General features: G+C 37.8%; 1 protein-coding gene across 6 annotated transcripts in view; it reads right to left on the bottom strand.

Annotated features, from left to right (window-relative positions):
- Positions 1-26,118, bottom strand: part of SBF2 (SET binding factor 2) — a 232,705-nt gene that overhangs the window by 78,639 nt on the left and 127,948 nt on the right. For all 6 annotated transcript variants that reach the window (XM_039706765.1, XM_039706769.1, XM_039706763.1 and 3 more), the window contains exons 7-16: positions 20,837-20,969; positions 19,722-19,830; positions 18,877-18,990; positions 18,015-18,092; positions 16,262-16,375; positions 15,609-15,737; positions 14,768-14,866; positions 12,342-12,546; positions 10,040-10,149; positions 8,429-8,578 (exon numbers count right to left, since the gene is read on the bottom strand). In XM_039706765.1, coding sequence (XP_039562699.1) covers positions 8,429-8,578; positions 10,040-10,149; positions 12,342-12,546; positions 14,768-14,866; positions 15,609-15,737; positions 16,262-16,375; positions 18,015-18,092; positions 18,877-18,990; positions 19,722-19,830; positions 20,837-20,969 — 1,241 coding nt within the window. The remainder of the gene's footprint in view (positions 1-8,428; positions 8,579-10,039; positions 10,150-12,341; positions 12,547-14,767; positions 14,867-15,608; positions 15,738-16,261; positions 16,376-18,014; positions 18,093-18,876; positions 18,991-19,721; positions 19,831-20,836; positions 20,970-26,118) is intronic.

The raw sequence follows: 26,118 nt of genomic DNA, 5'->3' as shown, positions 1-26,118 counted from the left end.
ATTAGGAATTTTTATGCAAATTCCTGTAAAATCAAACACTTAGAAGCCTCATAAAATTCCCTGTAGAAACAACAAACCAGTTGTTCATCTGGCATGTTTCTCCTGGTGGCCAAGGCAGCACACCTTGCAGAAATGTCTCACTGCAGCTTCTCTACCTGGGCTTACCAGGTATTGAAGGGTGAAGTGCAGGGGAAGGAAGAGCAGACACCACAATACACAGAAATTCCTTTTCCTAAAAATAGACTGTGCACATGTGGTACAGTCACTGCATGGGTACAGCAAATCAATACCATGCAATATTCTGCCACTTACTGCACACACTGAATGGCACTCAGAGCAGATGAAGAGCATGTCACATAATTAACAGTGTTTTATACACATATTATAGGGAATGATGGACCTGTACTGAAATACACTTTATAAACCTACCTAACACCTTAGATAAATCCAAAATTTCATGTGTTACTTCCTTATTTTTATAGATATAAAACCTGTAAAAACAGAAGTCACTGATTCCACATAGCTTGTTATATTAGCAAAATGCCTATTCTTTCCAACATGAAAGACTTTTGGTTTTGGGTATGTTTCTTACTACCTTTCACCAGCTCACCTCTTTACCAGCCAGGCTGGAGAGCAACTGCACAGCAGCACAACAAAATTCCTAACCCAGACTTGTTTTATTTACAGCAGTGAGCAGCATACAAACACATGTCTGCTTTTCATCACGACGACCAAAAATATTCAGAACATGGAGTTATTAGGAACACTTGGCAACCACAAGGCCACAATTAGCAGTAATGATCACTTCAGAGCAGTCAGAGCTTACCATCCCAACACTCCAAGGAGCTTCATGGCTTCAGTGAGGTACCTGGGTGTGAGCAAACACAGGGGAGCACATCCTGCACCAGCAGCAAATGTGAGAGGGCTGACCAGAAGGCCAGCAACAAAGAGACATCCATGAAGAGTAAAGCCTGAGTAAAGCCTGCTCCAGTTGCCCAACATCACAGAGACCCCTCTGGAATGGATGGGTTTGTACCACCCTCCTCACCTGTGCCAGGGAGCTGCTCAGGGAAATTCCCCTGTGAGCCCCAAAGCTGCATCCAGCCAGGGCAGCTGCTGGGGACACTGCTCCTGTGTAGTACTGCTTGCTCTTGTATTAAACCCAAAACACCCCTATCATTTGATATTTTTATATAATATTAAGCAAAGACCCTGAACACAAGGCTGGCCCTGCTCTGGCATGCCTGTGCACATGTGTGCACATATTGAGGGCAGGAGGAAGTGTGTGAACACCACATGTTGTGGGCAGAAGCCTGGAGGGAAGGGAGGGAAGTTGAAGGCAGATGCAGGAGTGGACAGCACGCCATGGGACTCTCATTTCTGCTAATCCCTCTCTTTTCCTTTCCTTAAGTAATGGTCTTGTGCAATAGCTGTGCAGGGCAGGTCCATGCAGAAGTCAGGATTAACAGAAGCAGGGTCTCGGAAGTCTGCAGGAAACAGCAATTTAGGAATTTCCCTGCCACACACGAGCTCATTCCTGAACAGCACTGCTGGCACAGCCCCAGTGCGAAAAGCAAGCCATGGTTTTCTGCTGCCTGGTCATCAAAAAGCCATCCTTGCTAAAACCACAGAGGCAGTTTAACAGAGCTGGAGACAACCCCCCCGGGGCATGGGCACACATGCAGAATCAGCCAGACCTCGCTGGGGACACCACTGCACTCAGTAATGTCCCCAAGGATGCCACCTGGACACTGTCACACAGAGAGAGTCCTGGCCCAGGGAATGGTTGCTGCCATGCCAAAGGGTCACCTCCTGTGACACCTGCAGTGTAGGGAATGCTGACTGACCCTCCAGCAGGGGAAGGGAAGCTGGCAGTGCCATGAGAGCAGCACACACACCTCCACTCCATGACACAGACACAGGCAGCCCTGCAAAGAAACCAACTCTGCTTTCTGGGTTTGACAGAGACACCCCTGACTGCAATCTCCCAGGACTCTGCAGCCATCCTGTGATGAGTATAACAAACAGTATGTTCCTCAGCAAAGAAAGGAAAAATGAAAACTGATCAACAATACAATCTTTTACAGCATGTTTCCTTTTTTTTTTTTTTCTAGAGAAATTATGTAAGAACTATTGAGTTCAATGTCAGTGCAATGATATTCTGGTACTGTGCAATCTCTTGGGAAAAAGACATTATCAGAAAGATTCAGGAACAGCAACTTCTTTTACTAAGTCCAGAATTTTATAGGTGGACCCCTTAAAAAGTCAGCAGGATGATAATGCTGTAATTTCTACTTTTTGGAAATCATGTATCAGAGGAACCATATGATGTGACCAAAAAATCCCTACCAAAATCATGTTCAGCACAACACAGAATTAAATCTGGAAGCTTGAAGCCCAAGCCTTAAACACTGGAATCTCCTTTTCCCCCCACTTAAGTAACACCATTACTATGTCTAACATGATGAGAAAGTTCAAACTGGTAATAACTGATTAATTAGTAGAATTAAGTGTGCACCTGTTAAACTCTTATGATTTCTCTTCATGTCTGACCTTCTATGATTTAAAATACCTTTAAATATTTTTAAATAGTGCTGTTTTTTAAACATGAATTCTGAGACTCTGCTTCCAGGAATCCAAGTCAAACTGAGTAACAAAAGACAGGTCACGAAATAAAAATCTAAAAGGAGAGAAATCTACTGTAACCCTCCAAAATAAAGATGTTTAGCAACATAGTTTTCAACATAAAATATGAGAAATGCTATCTCATGTAACCTTCACATTGCCAAGAATTTGAATCATATGACACACACACCGAGCTGATTTTCTCTCAGGAATAATAAAATCTGTCTTGTTATTGGACAGTATTTGCAAACCTCTGAATTCTGAGAACTGACTGATAGGTTTTTAAACTTTATCTGGTGGCAAAATACAATACAAAAGTTACTTGCCTTGGAAAAATAAATTTAGTATTATTTATAGAATGCCACTGGTTTTAATTTTGCTTATCAAAGTTTCTTTCACAACCAACTGCATAGCAAGTGCTACAAAGAGGTCCTTATTACACTTAAGTGATTCAGAAGAATCACAAGCAAAGTTCTAGAGGCAAAATAAATCAGTATTATCTTCCATCTGCTTCTGGCCAATGATGGAGAACAGATGATGGCCCAGATGTGCCTTTGCTGTAACCTAATACGGGTTACATTTTTGATTTTGTCCTGGCTGCTACTAAGTTGTGTTTCATAATCTACACTACAAGTATACTTCTAGAATATTCAGTATAATCTATTTGAAAGACAAACACCTGGTTGTTGCCACTATGGAAAGCCACAGTGATCCATCACAAATGACCTAAAACACTAAAACAATGACTAATTGGTTCACTATTAAAGATATTCTCCCGGTTACAGTGGTGTACTAACACAGGGGCATTGTTTTAAAAACAATGACTAATTGGTTCACTATTAAAGATATTCTCCCGGTTACAGTGGTAGAACACGTGTCTACTAACACAGATGTGACACTGGAGCAGGTCCTAGGCCAGTACTGGTGACTGTGGCACTGTCACATTAAATCACATCACAAGAAGACCTCACTCCTTCCCTGCAGCTTAAGACCAGAATTTTGAGTATTTACGTATTTATCAGTTTTATGCACAATTTTTCCACTCAAACCACATTTAGATTAAGAATCCAGATGTCTGGGGCAGATGTGTTTTCCAATTTGACTCACATTTGCCAAACAAAAGCATTAATATGCAGTTAGGCAATATTACTGACCAACATCTTAGAGAGGCAGTGTTGTACTGCAGCAGCCTGGAGCTCTTCCTTTGAAACAAAAAGTTTTATCTCTTCCAACAAAGGTGTCTCACAGTCCTGCATTATCTGAAGAGAAACTTTCCCCAGAAATAAATTTTCTTAGGAAGACTTATTGTTACTGTTAAATATTTTATGCAAATTGCTTTGAATGTAGTTTTAATATGAAAATTGTTTCAGGTTATCAAATACCATCCCCACAGTGTATTCAGGACTCTTCTTGCTTTTACTACCATTTAATTTATCAAATTAAGTGCAACTACATTTCAAAATACAGTGTTCACTTGTTGCTGCCATAGGAAAGTTAGAGAGACAAATGAAATTCTGGACAAGTTATGACTGTAATAAATCAATAGAGAAATATGCAAATTGAGCCTTGAGATGCTTTCTGCCACAAATTCTGAACAAGTATTAAAAGTACAATGTGTTGTTGGAGACATAATTACATAGCAGTGTTTCCCTGCTAAAAAAAAGGGCTTTTTAGTTGCAATAAAAAAGTATTTATTTCTGAGATGTCAGCAAATGTTATTATAGAAAATTATAACAGAAAGAAAATTGCTTGAAATAGCAATTTATGTGGAACTGAAAATTTTTCTGATGTAACCACAGCAGAGGAAAACAAGTATGACTGAAATAGTGTTTAGAGCTATAATTTCACATTTTTGTCTGCAATAGTATCTGTCTGAAGAAACTGAATTGTCAATCAATAATATATTAAGCTTTCACAACACTGCAGGTGTTTTTTAACAGCTGTTTAGTCATATAACATATGGAACAGAACATAATGCTCCTGCTCCTCCATCAAAGGTATTCATCACTCTTGTAAGATAGGCTGATTTAAATGTTTGCCACAGTAGATGACTTGTCAGGGGAAAAAGTCTTACTCAGGGCATGACAACAAAGTTTTCAGCAAGTGGTCAGTGACAACTCCTAGCAGAGATAAAATAAAATAACTGGGGATTTAATTGCCCTCATCAGAAGATGTCTGCTTTAATCCATGACCATTACAATCTCCATGTAATTTGTTTTTCCTACTACTAAAATCTATCAGAAATACTTCTCTCATTTCTATTTCAGCAGCAGTAATTACCAATATTCTCAGACACAGAAGAGCATATTTAACACTTAAGTACTGACTTGCTGCATCATACCTCACTTCAACTTTATTTGAAAGGCTCCTACAGTCTACCACAGGTGCTAAAGAAGGCAGATGAACATGAAACTCTAAAGTAGTATTCCACAAATCATAAGCTATTAAAATCTGCAGGTTCTACCTGTTATCAGTTGAAAGAAGAACAGTTTAAAACAATGCCCCTCTTGGACTGAGAGAACTCAAGATGAAAACCACTAGAGACGTGGCAAATCCAAGTTTTGTCATCTCTAGAGAAATTGGTAAAATACCACCCTCACTTCCTCCCAGCTGCAAAATGGCTAGATCAGATCCTTGGGGAAAAGCAGCCTATGGAACTGCTCACTAAAATCAAACAGCTATTCACTTGAAGCAATAGTAGGAGTATTTTATTCCAGTTCCTTAATTTCTTCTCAAGCCCTGTGGTAGCAGACAGACATGAGACCAGCAATAACATACATGGTGAGATTATCACAAGCATTTTGTTAACACACTGCTCTTCACGCACAAAACGAGTATACAAAAGCTCAAAAAAGCATCTGACCTTTATTTTTGTGGATTCCAGTAAAAACCAGAAAAGAGATTCTATTAAATGAAAAAAACCTGCCACTAGACAATCAGAAAAATCTTGACTAGCAATGGAGGGCTCTGCATTAGACTTGCAGAGTGCAATCTTCCTGATTTTGTAACACCTGGCACTTCATAGCAAGACAAAAAATTCAGTCCAAAAGACTTCCCAGAAATGGCCAACCTGCATCTCTTGAAATCATTAATTTTTTGTGTTTTTTAACAGACACTGCTTAAATTAGTTCTATGATCCGCAGCTAACAGAATTCATGAGTCTACAGCAAAACGTTGACTTGCGGAGTTTGCAACAATTCCCCTTATCATGAGCACAGATTTGGTGATTGGTGAGCATCAGACTGCCACCTGGATGAGCAGGTGAGACTGGAGTGTCCCAGGGCAGGGACTGGAGCTGGCTGCACACAGGTCCCCACTCACCCAGTGTGCCCAGCAGGGAGCCAGGGCTCTGCCACCCTGCCAGGGCATTCCCTTCCCCTCCTCTCAGCTGGTGGATCACCCTCTCCATGCTCCAGCCTCAGCAGGATTTCAGTTTGCATCTTGCAGAAGGCAATGGGAATGTGCAATATCATTAACAGAAAATCCTGGTGGTAAGACTGAGGCAGTTTCTACAATTCCAGTAGTTCAGTGAGGTCTGAAAGCCCTACAGCAACCTAACTCTGCCCACAAACTCCATCAATAATTAATGTGGTATTTCCCTAAAGCTTCACTACATCTCCAGTTAAGACCACGTTTCTTAAATTAGATTTTTGTGTCTTTCAACAGCCACTGCTTAAATTACTTGGTCTTATGACAGAATTCATGTGTCTACAGCTAAATGCTGACTGTGTCCCACTGCAGCAAGGGCAAACTCATTTAAGTTCTTGATAATGTGCTTTTTTTCTTGAACTGATACAGGGAAGCTCCAAAATGTCACAATTTAAAAATTGTTTCAAATAACATATGAGCAAAGTGCACAGACAAATTATAAATCATGTTTTTATCTTAATAAATAACTTCTGATGTCATAAAAGTAGATGTGAAAAATACTTGCTTACAACTCACTGCCCAGTGTCAGGAGTTCAGATGTTTTCATGTTGGCCATACTTACTTCTGAGGAATGAAAACTTTCATTTCATGTTTTCAAAGATATGAAAACACTGTTGGGGGGGAGGCATAAAAACTGTTCCTCCTTATTTGATCTCTTTCCCTTGCATTATTTGAATTATATTTGCTAGTTTTATTGAAGAAAAATAAGCCTAATTTTTATTGAAGAAAAACAAGCCTATTTTAATCTCAGTAACTCTTCAGACACATTCATTTCCTTGAACTTGAGCTCCTTCTTAGGCTTTCAAATCACCAAGATGGGAAAAAAAGCTTTTCTTCCAGAGCAAAATTGGCTTTTATTATTTTATTAAAAGGTGATGTCAGTATTTCTTTTCTTACAAAAGCAAATTTCATTTTCTTCTGCTATCATTTCTCTGAGATACAGAAATAAAGGGGATTTGTATTTTGTTCCTATGGCCTAAAAACATCTGGATGTTTTGTTAACCAAGGAATGATCAAAAAAGTGTAAGCAAAACCTGTGACACATCTAGACAATCCTGCTTTCTGGTTTGAAAGAAAATTTCTAACTCTGGAATACACAGCAGGTGCAATATTCCATTAGTCATGATTTTGGACAGAGAAATAGAGTTTCACACATAAATTCAATTTTTCTTCCAACTCTAAAGCTAAATTTAGGGCTTGGAAAATGTGAAGAACTGTGTCAAAAAGCAGATTCTAGGTGCTGTGTAATTTTAGCCAGTCAACTTCAGTTTTCATCTGCTGACTGCAGGTAGTTTTGCTTTTAAGACGACTGCTCAGACAAAGATGAACTTTTTTCACAACAGTAGAAAAATACCTTACTGTGAACAAACAAGAAATGCAACAGAAAGCAAAACTTGCATTTGATGGTGAGCTGAGGTAGCATTTGCTCAATGTTAATTTATTTCTACACTTCAGTGAAAGTGGCATTTAGCACTCACCTTTTAAAAAATGTGGGTCAACCTTTTATAAATTGTTGCAGAATAATTTCAGTGGGATTTAGGTTAGAGGAGAGCGAGATCAAAATACTAAGGCCTCAATCAAGTCCCTAATTTGATACAATAACTTAGACTGGGTCAACAAAAGAAAAATTATAAGCAAATGTGATCACATTACAAATTAATAAAAATACCACTACATTCTCAGACAAGAGACATGTAAGAAAACATGGAAGTCTATAAAATATTTCAGATTAATTGAGAACAAGTGAAGGTAAAACAGACCAAATATTGAAATGAAAGTCAAAAGAAGTCACCCACATATTTTGCTTTCATAGGTAGCTGCCACCATATGTTGATGTTTACTTAGCACATTATGATTTATCAGTAGAATTAACTTTGGAGATGAACTGCAAACACTTGCAGTGAGTTTCTGATTATCTGTGACAAGCAGAACTGCCACCATGAGCCACAGATGCAGAAAGTATGCAAACTTCTGGAATTTTTAAGTGAGCAGTGGTTGATACACATTTTAGGAACTCTGGGGTGAAAATGACCTGGAAAAACCAAGACCCACTCATTTGAAAAAAAAGCACTTCAAGCCATTAAGTTAAATCATTTCAGTATCTACCAAAACTAAATTGTAACTAAATTATTAATAATGGGAACAGTTTTCTTTCTGCTTGTCATATCAGGCAGATCTGTACAGACCTGAGTGTTTTATTCTTTCAACAACAAAGTATCTTCAATCCACCATCAAGCAGTATCTGCTATATCACCACAGGACATGGTCAAATAATTTAATTATTTTGCTTTTCCACAACGCTCTAAGCAATTTTGCTTATCCTAATCCTAAACAAGAGAAAGACAATCAAGGCCAAAGCCTTGCCATACCATACCTGCAAAGCACAGTTCATCATTCTCACAATGTAGTCAAACTGCTGGTGGTCCAGGATTGCTCGGTTTTCCTTGACGTGCTGGCCCAGCTCCTGGGTCAGGCAGTGCCGAGCTGCCTTGCCCTTCAGGGCTCTCAGGGCTGCAGGCAGGGTCTGCAGAGAACAACATCTCACTCTATGGAAATGGAATGCAATGGCACTACTCATACTGAATAGCATTCATTTTTTATTAAGAAACTGTACTAGAGAACAACTCTGGAAATGATCCATTAGCTTGACTATCAAACTTTCACATAATGGATGATTTAGCCTGAGTTACCAAGTACTAAATTTTTCCCTTCTTTTTCCCAAATGCATTAAACAGCGTTTCTCACCTACATCTGTAAATAGAAATCCTTTATTGTGGACAGGCTGGATGTGAAATCAGAAATGGATTATTGTGGATGAAAGCAAGTGCTCTGCTCTGTACAGGCAGGCCAGGACTGGAGTTTGCCTATCAAGGCTGAGCAGCCTGTTTTGGGCTAAGCAAGGAATGACAAATGGGCTTAGAAGTGGCATAGCTCTCATAGCAGTGAGGCAAATAGATTGTCATGTAGTTTATCCTAAACCAGGGCCACCAGAATATTTTTACCAAAGTTTTAAAGATGCAGCAAATGCTGCAACAGTGATTACCAGCTGTGGCCCTTTAGGCTGGAGGTAACAGGTAAGTAAGAAAAGACAGACTATTGGCTAAGGAAAAATTTATCATATAGAGGGACAAAAAACCCACTGAATTTGTCCAAATGCCTGGAAGTTGAATGAGGTTAAAAACTACTGTGCTCTGCTTGGATGAAAACTCTTTTTTTAAAGAGTTACACACTTGATTAAGACTTTTCCCATGTGCATTTTGACACTATAACTTGTAAATCAAGCTAAGCTCATTTTCTGTCTTGATCCGCACAGCGTCAGAGATGTACAGGTGATACTTCCCTGAGCAGCCAAAAAATGTCTTAAAATAATTCTACAGTCATTTTCATATGTAGAAATAGATTTGTTTGTAAGTTTGAGTGATTGTTCTACAATCAATAACAGAACACTCTATGGACAGAATCTACAAAACCTGGCAACTTCTTAATGAAGAGAAAATAAAAATGTCAAGGATAACAACTCACTAGCACATTTCAGTGAAGGCAGACATGCCAAATATTTATATTAATCTCTGAGTTCTATCAAATTACTAGTTTTTAAAACCAGCAAAATTTACTGCACTGAGCACATATGTATGCCTTTTGTTTGCATTCCTTCTAATTAATGCAGCTAGACCAATATACACCCACCTCTTTAAAAAAAAATGTGGACAATGCTACTTATAACAGTAATAAATTTTGCAAAAAGGGTTTTCAACTCACCCACATAGGATTAGAAACAGGTTTTCAAATCCATTAGCCTCATATTACACACAATATTGTATTTAGATGATGATTTTTATTGCTCAGTTCATTGATTTAAATGGCCAAAATAATCCTTAGCATTTGTAACAAGACTTCAAAATGTACTTTGTGATTAGGCCAGTCTCCATTTGCTCATTAACAGAACAGAGAGTAATTTGGGACAATTAAAATTTCATTTTATTACCTTTTCAGTCTCCAGAAATTTGTTCTCAAAAATGAATGAGATGCAGTTTCTAACAACTTCCAGCCTTTGAGCACTGTTGAAAACTGTGCTTCCTTTTTCCATTATGGAAACTAACAAAGAAAAAGAAGAATATACATCTGTGAAATATCTGCAAGAACCACAAAGAATACCACAAATTTCTTTAAAAAATAATTACTGTGTCCTCCCTTTTATTCTGTTAAGCAAATACCATTTGTAGGCAGATGGGAACACAAGATCCCAAATCTCTGGTTTCCTATTCCATCTGAAAAGGAGAGTGCTCTCAATTGTGACTGGATTAGTTGATTCTTTTAACTGTTTGGTCTTGTTGTCTCATACAGACACAAAGAGATTATAACCTCTAACATACTGATGAAATACATAAATAAACATGAATTAATGATAAATGTGTGTGTTCTGCAGTGAGTTACATAGCCTTGCATATTTTGTAGCAGTAGATAACCATTTTCAGATGGCCATGACAAGAATTCTGCAACATGGAATAAAACCTGACAAACCTGCTCTCTTATCTAGATTTCAAATTGTTGAGATCTTATTTTCTTAATGTGCTGTTTTGCCCTGATTTTTCAACAAAATTTAGAAAGCAAGAACTAACATTCTCTTTTTCTCTGCAATATTGAATAAATAGTATCTAAATTCAGGATATGCCTTTCTAGTGGATAATAATGAGCTACTTATATCCAAGGATTCTGAGACACAGTTTAGCAGGGAGTGTAAGTGTAAAAGCTGTTCCTCAGAAGAAAAAAAAAAAAGCAAACCCCCTGCTTCGACACAGAAATTAACGTATTAAAAAACCCCTTCTCTTGCAACTAGTCTTTTGAAGAAAGACAAAAGGACACAACCACATATCCTTGAAATTTTCTCAAAGTACCAGATTAAATGATACAGTCAACAGCAAAGGCAGGTGAAGAGAGTTCATCCTCTTCTTGCACAAACCCAAAGAGAAACAGGCCTGGGCAGGGCCTCAAGGGGCCATCTAGTTCACCCTGCTGTCCCTAGACAGGATCAACTCTATTTATGTTATTTCTCATGTTTGTCTAATATGTTCCCAATGTTCTGTGATAAGAGAGACTCCATGGCTGCACAAGGAATCCACTCAACTGCCTCACCATCCTCATTTTACCATGTCTTGCTGACAAATAACTCTATTTTTGTGCTGCAATTAAACCCATTATTTCTTATCATTACAGATTATTCTCCTTCTTTTTCTCACTGTCTCTTGTATAATTGAAGCCTGCTATTATGTGTCCCCTCAGTCTCCTAGTTTTCAGTCTAAACAACTCCCCATCTTTCCTTGTAGGTCACATTCTCTGGACCACTGGTAATTCCTGTTGCTTTCTTATGGACTCCCTCCAACAGAACCAAAAATGGAGACAGTCTTCCAGTGTCCAAACATGGACAAACATCCAGCTGAGGTCTTACTGAGCACAATGAAAAGATTTCTCCATGGGGTTCACTGACTGCACTCCTGTTTACACATCCTACTAAGATGTTTGGCTTTTTTGCAGTAGCTTGATATAGTTGGGTCATGTCTGCCCTACAGTCATTAAAGTTCCCAAATTAATTTCTGAAGAGCTGCTGCCTAGTCAGGCGAGCCTGCCTATGCAAGTGCCATACCTTATTTGAAGAAAAGCAGTAGAGAAGGATTCAACGGAATCTTGTGGTTAGATATCTAATTTTTAATGATGGATTTGAATTCTTAGCCCATCCTTCAAAAGTTTTGCAAGCTCTTCATGTGCAAGTTTACTATCCATACTGGTTTATGCTACCATTCACATTGATGAGTATGACTACGAGTAATAAAACTTTCTGGCACTAAAATTAAAATGAGAAGCCTACAATGTCCACATCTGTTCTTCATGCTTAAATATAGGTATATTTATTTTGAGACAGATGCTAGGTTTGCTCTTTGCCTTTTTCCAGTAATTTGCATGTCTTTCACTGGGTATCAGAGGAGGAACTCCAACGGTTCAAAGCTTGCTTCAGCCAGTGCTACAAGTGACCTATGGTGATATTTAGCAGGCCTGGCTGAGTAGACAGTATTTAGTTTAATTGTTCAACTCAAAAATCTAATTCAGATCAAATCCACTTTTGTTGTTATCCTGACTTTCTGGATGTTTGACTTCATAGTAAAGGCAGACAAAAAAGGGCTTTCAAAATTGCAAAGGCAAACACTGGAGCCTACGCACCAGAATTTGCCACGATCACTAAAAACACAACATTAACACAAAATTGGGAGCAACACATTGCAGAATGAACATACCCACAGGGGGACCTGCTGGAACCACGCACTTCTTGTCCCCACGGGTGGCAGGGGGGGCCCCCTGGCTCCTGGCCAGCCCCTCCTGGAGCAGCTGGTGCACGCGGCCCTCGTTGATGCGCGGGAAGGGCAGGACGTGCACGCGCAGGTGAGAGCCCTCCGTGGGCCGCGGCACCTTCTGGAATGCCATGTGGGGATTGGGGTTCTCCTGCAGGGCAAGAGCAAAAGGGCACACCCCAAATCAATCGGGCAGTGTCACCATCTGCCTCGTGGAATTTTGCTGTTGTTTGGAGAATCTCCCATATCTGAAGGATTAAGAAGTCAAATATCTAATGCAGATGATTAATGAAATGTTTCATATTCATATCGCCCTTGACTCATTAACTTCAGTATTTCCAACTTTCTGAAAGGCTTTTATAAAATTATTTTTGTCAACGTGCAAAATTCAAAACAAGTGCAAAAGAAAATCCCTGCTTAACTTAGGCTGACTTGATGCAAATTAATTAAGGACTTGAATATAAACTTTTGTGACAGTCAAGCTCTTCATTAGAGAGACTATCTACCACCATGCACAGGATCACAGCTCACATTTCCAAGGCTGCAGTAATCAAACAAAATGGGGTATTTACATCTCTTCATTCATTTATTCTGGGGTTACCATTAATCACATCTGAATTTGCTGCTGTCCAATTTGACTCTGTCTGTTACTCATTACTGGCTACATACCACTGCCAAAGAGTGCTATCCATCAATGAGGGCTCTCTTGTAAATGCACAATAAGTTTGGAAGAAAACTTGTAAACAGGAGCTTAATACTGTTGTTTACAGGAGCAAAAGGCAACAAGGAGATCAAGTGCATCAACTTGAGAAACAGCAGACAAAACAGAACAGCTACTTAGCCACATGCATTCTCTGCAAAGGAAAATTTTATGGAACAAGCCAAAAATCCAGGGGCATGAGAGCAGCAGATGCCAGGGGAAGCAAGGAAGACAAAGGGAACACAGACTCAGGAGGGGGTAACAGAAGGCAGAGGGCAGATCACTCCAGAAAAGGAGAGTAACTGCTCCAAAATCCATTTCAGTGAGAGGAGAGATTCAGAGGAAATATACAGGAGAAGTTACTTTTATCTTGAACATCACCAATGCATGTCAGGTGTACATGCTATTGGGCTAATTAAAGGTCTAATGCCTTGGATTGTCCACCTGTGCCAGCAGGACTCATGCAAACATTATCTCTCCCTAGCAGACCTTGTCTCTCCCTTGTATCTAAACTGTCACAGCTACAATATTGTGATCATTAAAACTGTGAAACAATATGTCAAAATACATCAAGCAGTCTGTTTAAAATCAGGCAGCTCTAGGCACAGCTTAAGCAGTGTTACTCATCACCTTTATTTAGTCAAAGACAGATGCATGCACAGCTCCCAGAAATCTGACTTCTCAATGCACAAAGTCATAGATTTAGTGAATATCATCAGTGTGTGCTCCTGTGAAGTCACTGACTTAGTGGTAGTGAAGAAGCAGGCCAGTCACAATGACATAAATAAATCTCATCATTAGAAAAGACACAAAGAACAGAAAAGAAACCCCAGAGCTTAGCGGCATTTGGTAATTCTTGTGGGTTTTTTTCTCCAGAACTGTAGATGTAAACCACAGTTCTGGGGAAGTGGGATGTAGAAAAGAAAGGGTGACAAAGGTGTCAGCTGATGGTGTAACAGATGCAGTCTGAATAACCACAGAGTGTGAGGAGGAGGGAGATCAGTCTATGCCAAAAAAGCCCACAAACCTCAAAGCAAACAAAAAAATCTAAAACCTACAAACAAAAAAACCCCATCCCAGAACCAGTTAATGGAATGGTAAGAGACTTTATAAAAGCATTATGTAAAATAGACATGATATGAAGGCAAAAATTAAACTGGAAATGGAATTGCACAAGAAATAGGCTGTAAAAAATGAAATAATGCCTGCTGAACATGCAAACCAGGCTGACTGGGTCAGGAAAGAACTGCTGAAAGTACACATTATGCCACATTGTATGATAGATTTGTATTATGTATATTATAGAATACACATTATAAATGTATAATTTTCATATAGAAAACTGTTGAGAGGCAAGCAAAGAGATGTATTTGGCACAGATAGGCTGCAGCAGGGAAAACAGGAGTTTATAAACCTTATGGGAATACACACTAAAAATAGATAAGTAGTTGTACCTATATCTAAATAAATATTAGCATTAAAAAACCAATGGTATTATATTGAATTTCCTTTGCATGTACAAATGTAATGATCTTTACATTTTGCCATAATGTAGATGATGACTACCACAAGTAGTAACTTCCATTTTCTGGACACTGGATCCATCTGAGAAATCAGACTTTTCAATGTTACCATCTCAACTCTCCAGATGCAGCAGGTACAGTCAACTTACATTTTTGAAGAGCTGTTCTGCAAGTTCTCTAACATGCTTTATCATTTTTGGTGGATTGCCCTCTTCAGCTTTAATTCTTTCAACTTCAAAGGCCACCAGCTTTTTTGAAAAGAAGAAAGAATAAAAAGGTTGATAATTCAACTAAAAAAAAAAAATTTCCTATTTAAGTTATGAAACGTTAATCTGAAATGGAAACCAAAGAAAGAAAGCTGAACACTGAAAAATGTGTGAGGCCACATTGCTCTGGAACATGAGACATTTTCAGTTCCACGTGCAGCATTTGTTACCAGACAGAAAAAGTCCTACATACCTAAACCAATTCTTTCACATTTCTGTACCTCAATCCAAATTTCTTATAGGTACTAGTAGTAAAACACAGAATTAATATCACACTTTATTTTTACTCTAGATTCAATTCAAAACTAACACAGTAAAACGACAGCATTGCTTTTTAAAATGAATTTTTTTGTCTCAGTTTACATTGTTGGGTATGTATTTAATGTAATATTTCTCTATGAGGTTGTTACATTTCAGAGAACATAATTAAATTATTGAAAATAATTCTGTACTAGCACATGCAACGTATTATGATGCTACAGATCTGACAACAGGAACAGCATTACCAAAGTTTATACAATTATTTAACTTCATACATATGAGGAGGCATGATTTTATGGAAGTTATGTAGAAATATCTCCTTAGCAGAAAATAAGAGTTGAGATGATTAGCATAAACTTGATACAATAAACATTGGGGATTCAGAAACATTCCAGTAGTTTTTCCCATGCTGAAATATCACAGTAAATTGCAATTTACTTGGGAATACAGAAACAGTTTTCACCTCATCAAAAAGATCACAGGTTCTGAAGGGAGGACCCCTCTCTGACACAAAGCCAGCAAATGCCATTCCATTGAGGACTTTGGTTAGAAAGTCATTCTCAATTAAGCCTCGCTGGCCCAAGAAGGCTGCCTGCAACAAAGACAGAAAAAAATGTCACCTTTTTTAATCAGCATCAAACTTGCAATTACAAGCAACTGTTACATATTAGTTAAACATTTTCACCAGCCTATCAGCTTATACTAGTATGTGGTACTTTCTAATTACATATTTTACTATACATAGTATCTTTTTATACCTAAATTCAGAACTGGAAATTTGATGCACACATTCTTCAAATCTCATAGGTAATAAAAGAGAAAACTAGTACCTTCAAGCAATGTGTTGTTACATACAGAGGTTTTCAAAATTCCACAGTAATTCCTCAAATGTTTATTTGTATTAAATTTCAGTGTTAACTTTGTTGTACATTTCTGTCCTGTCGCTGCAATTAGTCCCACTAAAACAACACTGTGCTATGCCAAAATGATGTGCTTATCACATGGAGATAATTTTATTTACATTTTTAAACTTCAGCACTTGTTCAAAAGGCAGGCTTGTGGGAACAACATGGCACAAAAGAACACCATAAACACACAGAACTGCTCCTCCTTTACCTTGTGGAAGTGAATGACAGGTTCAGCATGAATTCTGATCAGCTGAAGACACGACCTGTATCCTTGGAAGAGCTGTGCAAAGAGCCTGAGGAAGATTGCTCTCACTTCTTTGTCCTGCAAGCAGTAATTGAATATACTGTCAAAATGTTCTAGCATCCTGAATTTCTCCACACTTTGTAGGAATCCATATGAGAAATGCCTACAGCTCCATGAGTGCAGCATGAAGCAGAGATATTTGTACAGGGGTGAGGTTGTCTCATAGCATGGTAAGGGGCCTTAAAGGCCACCAGGCTGCCCTGCCCTGTCCCCAGATGGCCATGGCAGATTGTGTGCACAGCCACCCTTCAGCCCTGCTGGTCTGCTGTGCCTGCAGCACAGGCTCTGGGCACAGCCAGGGGGGCTGAGGGGTGGTCATGTCCTGAACAACATAAATGAGCTGCCATGAGAGAAACCTGATGGAAAATAAAGGAAAAAGGCTGTTTTAGCCTGGCTTCATTCCCTAAAATAAGTGTGGTGGGCAGGGGCAGCAGGGAAGAACAGGAGCCTGAGGTGGCACAGCTGCTGCTGCTGCTGGAGGAGCCAAGGCTTGGAGCATCCCACCCCAGCCTGCAGCTGCAGCTGTGCAGGACTGCTCCAGGCCAGCCCAGCCACCTGTCTGGGCCTCTTCCAACTCGCATCTTCACCTGCCAACTTTCTGCCACCAAAACAAGCCAGAGTTACTTTAAAAAGTTTAAAATAGAAGGGCTTTAAAGTCCTGGATTATTTATTTAAGAGAGTGCTTACACAGACACCAGCAGATTAATGGAAATGATGTGAACAGCTGGGGCAGTGACATCTCCACCTGGCCCAGATGCCACTAAAGACTGACATCAAATCCTGGGCCATCCTATTACTTTATCTCAGCAGCCATGTCAAAAAATCTGAGGTCCCAAAAATTCCTTTATTACCTCAGGTTTTGTGGTGTTATGTTATGAACTCTAATTTTAAATATTACACACAATATTTATTATCAGATAACCAGCTGATCAGTTAAGTAACAGCCAAATTAAGTAAATTACAGCCTGAATTTATTTTTAAAGAGAAAAGGTATATTTAAAATTATATAAAGTTGGAATATATTATTGGAGTATTTTACTAGATGGCTGTTTATTCTGCACTGGAATATGATCCATGCTGTTGTATTTTTAATTTAAATTTTGTATGGCTCACTTTACTGACAGATATGCTCACTTTCTGCTGCTCTCTACAGTTTTAACAGGTACATTTGTACCCTGACTTTTTTGACTACTTGAAAACATGGTCATTTCTTTCAGATGTAACAACATTCTTATTTTGATACAAAATTATATAAATTTGAAACTTCCCTATTCAAAGGGAGGTCTTAGCTGAATTCTTCCATTAGTTTAGACAAAGTCAGGATGACCTTCCCTGTCTTCACCAATGAAAAATCTCAATCTTAAAGCCAGAAATAAGTACAACAAATATATTGTACCACCTAAGAATTTCACATTTTCAAGTATATCTACCCCAAAAGCCCCAATGTGTGCTCTTAAATTGAACTGGCTTTTGGATTTTATAAAACTTCTAACCCATAAGAATGCTATTAGGGGGGAAAATGCATTTCTTAGCTCCACCAGTAATACTACAAATATATGGAAAAGCAAACACAAATTCTTTAAAAGAGGCTAGTCTAAAATTTCAACAGTTTTCCATTTATGAAAGTCAAACACAGAAAATAACACCGAAATCTTACCAGCATTTTGGAGTGTGATAAAGCTGTTCGTGGGGGAGGGAATGCATAATCTGCTGTTTCCAAATCAGGATGCAAAACCTAGAGAATTTTGAAAACATAATCTTTTTTCCTTCATTTTGCTGAGAAAAAGATTTTTTAATTTCCTTTCTCAAATTCACTGACATTGAGTACCTCAAATGACAAATTGAATTAAATTGTGAAGACTGTATGGAAATAAAGATGGAATTAACTTCTCAGCTTCAGGTTTCTATATGGGAGTTAGTTATCAAAAACTCCTACCACAGTCCATGAAAATGATCAATACCATTAGGGATTCTAGAGACAATTCAGCTGAAACAGATTAACAGACTAAAAATTTTTCTACTGAAGATAAGATTTGCTCAGAAGCCTCCAAATAAGGTGATTTCTATTTTATTACAATGATAGCAAAAAGAAAAACTGAAGTACTTTTTATGGCTAATGTAGAATTCACCATTCCTAAATTCTGAAACAGGGGCATCACACAAATAAACTTTAAAGGGTGATTAATTTGCTAAATTTCAAGAAAATTTACAGTTGAAATGAATTTATAAACACAGAAAGGCAGCAGAAATGAGTCGTAATAATGCTGCTCAAATACTCTTATTAAAAATCATTATAAAGGAAAATCTCTACCTCTTGAACAATGAAAATACATTTTAGATTTCCATTACTGATGGTATTAACTTGAACTACAGAGAATTAACTCTTATAGAAACAGGAATGATGCATGAATCATTCTATTAAATCTCATTTCCAGTGTGCTTGAAAGCTTAACATTGAAATTTTTCATTCTTTACAAATAGGTGAGAGGCTGAAAAGTGGGGATTTTATCTAAACCTACCAGAGAAAGTGCCATTTGAGTCTGGTGTAGCAGTGGCTCTGGCAGCTGGGACAGATGAATACATTCAGGAATTTTAATTGTGCCCCCATCCAGGTCTGCTATGATTACATCTAACTGTAAGGGACAAATAGTAAAAGTACATTCAGTGAGCATAGCTTAAAAAAACACAACAGTTCAAATTTCTGCACAATGATCTGCACATTAGTTTAAAAAACCAAATTAAAACAGTACCAACTTTAATGTATAGAATGTTTTTGATACAGGAAATACTCCAAATACTTTCTATTACTGAATCTAGCCCTGAAAAATGAAATTAAACCAAAGAAAATGAAATTAGGCTAAACTTTCAAAAGTGACTTTTGTTTCTGGATGTTCCAGGTCTGTGTTCAGAGACATGAGATATCTAACAGGCTGCTTGCAAAGGAACACAGTGAGGGCAGCTAGAAGTAAAATTTCATGTTTCAAAGCACCTTTTGCAACCCTGGTTCAGTTCCTCCAAACACATACTTTAAAAGGATAAAATAAAACAATTGAGAATACTTGAAAATCCTAACTGAACTGCTCAAACTCAGGACAAATAGATGACAAAGCCAGAAATGGATCCATTCCTTCTCCTCCTGCACTAGAATCAAATAATTTCCCTCTATTTTACAGTCTCAATGTATTTACAAAAAAAACAAAACGCGTTTTCTTTTTTTTCTTGTCCAGACTGTCTTGCCTTGCTTTTTTACAGTAATATTTTGAAGATAATGTGAATTATTCACCCACCACCTCCCAGGCACCCAGGAGGGCTCTGAGCTGAGCAGCAGGGCAGGCTCTGGGCTGGGAGGGGCAGCAATACTCACCAGCTCGTGGATGTCATTGCGAAAGACAGAGTGCACCCCAATGATGAAAGGCGTTGGGGAGCTGAGAACCTCCAGCAGCTGGGCAGGAAGAATTGGGATATAGGGATAACTGTGAAAAGAATAAATTCAATAGAATAAAAGCTTCTGAGTATCCTTTCACATAAACCAGCTTTTTTCTTAAAAAAAAAAATCTTCCTGTTAATCAGGGACACTAAAGTTATAAACAATACATTCATTTAAAAAACATGATTCATTTGTGGCCATATACCTACACTTCAGCTTTTTGCAAGATATCATTTTATAAGAAGTCTCTAAAGGAAATATTTTGTTTTCATCTTGAAATGACAACTAAACAACACTATTTCAGGCATTGTTTACTTGGTTTGACACTTTTTAAAACTCTATGTGTTCATCAAAACAACATCAAGAGCTGGATCTAAATTGATCAATTAATTTCTACACCTAATTTATAGTTATTAAAAGTTTACATTCATTATTAGTTAAACATTAAGAAACATTCCCAAACTCAATTTCCAGTTCTTCCTTCTTATTGTATATTACAATGAAACCAATCTCTGAAATATTTTAAATAAAACAAGCTATTAAAATACAAGCATAGTTTGAAACAGATGATTCAGAATTAGATGTTTTCCTCCTAAGCAAACCAAATTGATTGACATTAAGTTTTTCATTTCAAAATTCTGGATCCACCTGTGGCATTTTAGAGAGGATCAGTTTGTTGACTTAAATTTATTCTCTGGTGGACATTTGTCAGTGACTTAAAACTGATATACACTAATGTAGCTGCTACCTTTGAGCCACAGAATCTTCTGGGTTGTGAGTAGGGTTTCTACCCAACATTTGCAGGAGGAATTTCTCCTTTAATTGTTTTCACTGCCACAATGTAACCAGATTTTTATTAATGATGTGTACACACCAGGATTTGCATCATTAATAACTTTGCTTATTTTAGCAACTATAGCACAACTCCTTTTGTTTGGGACAAACAAAAAGTAAAAGTAATTTGTTTTTGTAATAAATTGTATTTGTAATAAAAGTTACAGAATGAGTTATAAAATTATTTCATGAGTTCAAAGAATCCAAACTTAACTCACCTGTATTTGAGGGGAAACATCAAAGACTCCAGAGCCCTACAGGCATCACTGAGCCTTTGAAAACTTGCTGAGTGAAAGAGAACCTTATTTTCTGTCAGCACAGCACAGAATAAGCTGAGTACATTTTGGATTCCTGAAGAAAATAAAGTAATAAGAAAGAACTGTAACAACATGTCAAAAATTTCAAAATTACATTAAAAAGTACCATTTTCTGGAGGGATTTTCAAAAAGCATATGATAAACACATAAATTGCCAAGTGCTAAGTTTTTCTACCTCTTATTTGACTAGTGCAGCTTCTGTTTTCAGCTTGCTATAATACTATCTGAATGTATTTCTACATTTCAGATACACTGTACTACATCTCCCTTTCAATACCACTTGCAAAGATTTCCACGTCTTAGCACAAATCCCAGCAATGCTTAACAATGGCTTCAAACAGTATTATGTGCATCTTCTGCATGGCCTTCTGTGTATCCAGCACTCAGTTCTGTTCACTGATCCAGGCTAAACTTCTAAACCTCTTTGTAACTCCAAGTAGGGGGAAAAAAATAAAATCATACTGCCAAGTTCCAAAGAAAATGAAAAGATTCCTAGTGAATACATTCATACTTTATTCATTCTAGGAGTCAAGAGGTTAAAAGAGGACAATAATAGAGTGTTCATCATTAGAAAGATACTTAAAGGAAGATGTGAATGTTTTAAAAAGTCCCACGAGATTTAGGGTAAGACTCATGAATCAGATGACGGGATGCTTTTGGAGTTTTTTTTAAGACAGTGTAATTTACCTAAGAGACAAAGCCATGTGCTTTCAGGGAAAACCAAAAATATATTTCCTTTAGAAAAAAAGTCCCATCCTGAGAAGCAGACATGCCTGACACATGTGAGATATGCTGAAATTTATGAAATTTCCTGAAATATGCTGGAATGTATGATGTTTCCCTGAGGACATGGCTTGTGTTATCAGTAAGACAGCCTGTATTACCTTCCCAAAGCTACTGCTTATCTAGCAATAATGTCCCCAAAAAGAAGTGTGACTGTGGAGAGCCACTATATTCACATGATAATTAATAAACTACAGTTTTAAGTAATTTTTTTGTTACATGTTTTGACAAATCTTTTTTCTTCCATAATGTATGCAGATTTTCTTGGCTGGAGTAAAACTCAGTTCATAAACACAGTGGGACAAAGATTTGGAGAGGGTTGTTTAGGAAAAGAAGAATTCATTCTTGGGACAAAAAAGTCAAACCACAAAATAACAGCTTGTGCTTCCAAACTCCATTCTCCAAGAGTCCCCCAGAACTCACACAACCAAAGGCAGAGGCTTGAGAGGACTGAGGATAGAGGGCTTTGCTAAAAGGCTCAGTGAATTACTGCTGCAAATGTTTGATATTATTGTCAGTGGAATAATTAATATTGTGCTGGTAGAAAACAAACTGCTTTGGAACACACAAGGTAAGGATGATGATAAAAAGTCCAATTTGTTCCCTCATGTGAATGAAACAGCAGCCAGCAGTGAATGGTTAGAAAGAAACTGGAAATAGTGTCCTTTGAAAACAAGGTAAGAAACTACTGCCTGCTTGAAAAAAAATCTCAGTAAAAAGTTAAAAAGTCAAACTGCCCCTTTTATGCAAAACCACCATTGTTCCTTTCCCAGAAAAATTTTAAAAATATTTTGGAGTATACTTTTTGTTTTAAACTAAGTTTTTGTTTTCAACTGGGCTTCTCACTCCCTTTCATTCCACACCAAACATCTTAAGACATCTAGGAATATTTATTTTTTTTTAAACATCTGACAATTTTTTCCTACAATCAGATACAAAGATTCTCAAACAGTGCCCTAAAAACCTATAAAGTTTTGGCAGCTATTACTGAGAAAAATAATACCAAATACCCTCACAAATATTCAAAATATTTGGTACAATGAAATGCTCTAAAAAAGCCCTTCCTGTAATCAAAATACCTATAATTGAAAATTCCTGAAAGAGATGGTTTCCAGTCCGTACATCTTAAAACCCAAACCTGAGTTCTGAAGGGTGACAGTTCTAAAATACTTTCTGGATGTCATTGACTTCAAACTTTGATTTGGAAAGAATTAGAACATTCATTTACTGATGTAGAAGACTCAACTGAAACCAAGCTGTGAAAAAACCCCAGCCTTTTTAGCTACATGGTATTATTATGCTGTGAATTATGATGATTCAAGAGTCTAGAAGGAGTATTTTAATTCTAACACCTTTGAAAGTCATAAAACGTATCAAATATCAGCATTTTTAATTTCAAATCTCTTCTGAATACAAGCTTCCTCATCAGACACCAAAACAATACTCAATTCTCCAGAGTACATAATAACTGAACACTTCTAACAAAAAGCATGAATGAAGGGCAAATCAGAATTTTTCTTATGTATAAAGAGGACACCTGCAAGTACTTCACAGTATTTGAACACAGTGGTTGTAGATCAGTGTCTCTCCTAGGGACTAGTAAAATGATACACTTTTGTATAAATAATAAAGGTAATCTTCATGTTCCTGCATAGTGTTAAAGTGTGTATCTGTCTGATTATTATCTGCTTTTACCACTGCAAGAAATGGATTTTGTCAGCATCTTCATTTTGTCAGCATCTTTTACAGAAAGTTCTGGATGTCAGTCAATGGAACACGAAGTTTATTTAAATTACTCAGCAGTGATGGTATGGTTTGTGAGGCTTTCATAGTTTCACTAGGGAAATTAAGTCTGGTTATGCTGCATTTTAGTGGCCATAGATAAAGCTTCAGTTTGTACTCCACAAAGACATTTGTCAGTGCATCTCAATCAGCACCACTATAAGTTGATATTGAAATGACTGCTTTCAGCAACTATTTCCCACAGCTTAACTTGATGTCCCCTAGCAGAACACAAACTGCAAACATGTTTTCACTGCATTCTGGGAGTTGTCTACACTCCCAGATGTTCACTACACTCTAACTGGCCATGGAAGGTGAATTTGCAATGTTTACTCTGATATGAAGGCACCTGATGTAGCCCCAGCTGTGCTGAGCTACAGAAAAACTTTAGAAAATAACTGCTTTACTTGCAGAACCTATGGAAGAGACCAAACTTGAGAGCATCTAACACACTTGGGTAATAAAGCCCAGGCTAACCACTTCCACTGACTGAAAAGCTTGTAGAGCCCACACAGCTTCTTTGTACCAGTGTTGTCCTTCTCTTTCCCTCTTTCTTTCCTTCCTTCTTTCTCTAAATGCTCTGTATGCAGTACAGAAGAATATAAAATACATAATATAAATAAAATTAAGTGTGCAATACAGACAGCTAATCTGGAATTTTCTTATTTTCAAGATGACAGCCACTAACTCAACACAAAATTATTGCTCCACATGTACTCTGAAATGCATCTTTCCAGGAATATCAGCAGTAAAATGACTGCAAGGAAAACTTTTGTCTGATAGAATCAAACAAATTATAAACAGTAGGACTTTTGATTACTTTCCTTTTCTAAACCACTGAAGCCATTGATTAAATTGTTTGAGGAAGCCACCAAGGTGTTGTTCCAAGCCTTCCCAGTTGTTTACTGAAAACAAACCATTCCAAAGCACAGCCTGAGCCCAGTTTCCTCGTGCTGCAGGACACAATCGAGGCTGGCTGTAACCTTGAACCCTCTGCTGCTCTGCAGACTCCACACTACATCCGATGCTCATTTGTCAGGGCATAAATAGACAACATGAAAAACAACAAACAAGTTGATTTTTACAGATTACTCCTTTGCAGTCTACAGACAGACATCCTGTAAAATATTATACATACGCTGGAAAATTTTGAATGGAGGCTTCCTGACCTTCACTGTTTTCAAGTATTTAAAGAATCTGTAATTTGTACTAAATTATCTGACATCCTACATCAACAAATGTATCATTCTGCCTGCTTCCTGTTGTTCTAGAATTTAAGTACTTATTTAAGCATGATTAAAAAAAAAACACCAAACACAAAGTCTACTTGACAAGTTACTGTCTTCTCTATTGCAGGAAATCAAAGTATTACCACTTACTTCTTCAGACTTTTGTAAAGAGTTATAAACATGGATTCAGAAACTCAACTAATTGAATACATTATTATGCCAATATGCCATTCTTGAATTACTGGACACAAGAAAAAGCTTAATAGACAAAATAATCCATAACTTAGCCAGACTAATCCAGGAAATGGGTCAACAAAGCCTGAAAAGCCTTTCTGAAAGGCCACTGGAGACTGCATAGTACAAGTTCTGTGCCAGGCAGTGTCAAGCTCTAAAGATAACTAGGAAAAGAGTAGAGAAAAACAAAACTCTTTTCATATTTATTTTTAGATGTGGCTGCATAACTCTGCTAATGACCAAAATACAAGCTTAGCTAGTAAATAAAAGAAAACAACTGTACTCAATACTCACATAGGTAATCCATGCCAAATTGCATTGATTTGTCCACCCAAAAATCACACAGTATCTGCAATCAGCTACACAGAGTGAAAGCCAAATGACTGCTGTGTCACTCAGCTCAGGATCACTCTGCATTTAGGAAAGTATGCAGGTCTGTTATCAGAGCAGGACTGCACACCCATGGCTGAACCCCAGCCAAGCTGGCTCACAAGTGGGGAGCAATCTGGCTGTGCCAGCAGAGAGCTTTGGGAGGGTTAATTTATCCTGCTTTTGGCTGGGAGACAGAGGACATGAGTCAGATGAGAACCCCAAGAGATTCACTTCTTTGGGCTTTGTCAGACTCAGGAGGAAGAGAAGCAATCCCTACAGCATGGAGCCCTCAGCTGAGACTCACTCAAAGAATCCAGCATTTCATGAATTCACCCCCAGTTCTGATTCCACAGAAGGAAACATGGGTGAGACATGCACTACTGAAGCCAACCTCCATTTTTAGAGATGCATTTCTGATTTGGGAACTGAACTGAAGGTAGTTCAGAATCTGAAGCATGAATTCTGCATGTTCTTTGTAAGAAGGGTAGAATGAAGGCTTCCCTATAAACCAGAGTCTTGGGAGGGTGGGAAGAGGAAACAGCAGGACCATACAGAGACATTCTGGTATAAACACCACAAAAGCCAAGTGATCATTAAAAGCTATCATGAAGACTGTGAAAATGAGGAGATATATATAAAAAAAGATGTCTTCAGCTGGTGGATAAATATTCCTCCAGCTATCACTCCCCCAAAGTTCAACAGTATCCACTCTGTGCTGTCTACACTGAGCCAAGCAGATGGTTGTTCTCCAAACCCTAAATCACACAGGCACAAAGAAACAGG

Source organism: Passer montanus, unplaced genomic scaffold (genome assembly GCF_014805655.1).
Source record: "Passer montanus isolate IOZ18808 unplaced genomic scaffold, ASM1480565v1 scaffold2, whole genome shotgun sequence".
NCBI classification, from domain to species: domain Eukaryota; kingdom Metazoa; phylum Chordata; class Aves; order Passeriformes; family Passeridae; genus Passer; species Passer montanus.
This window is presented reverse-complemented; position numbering and strand designations above follow the sequence as displayed.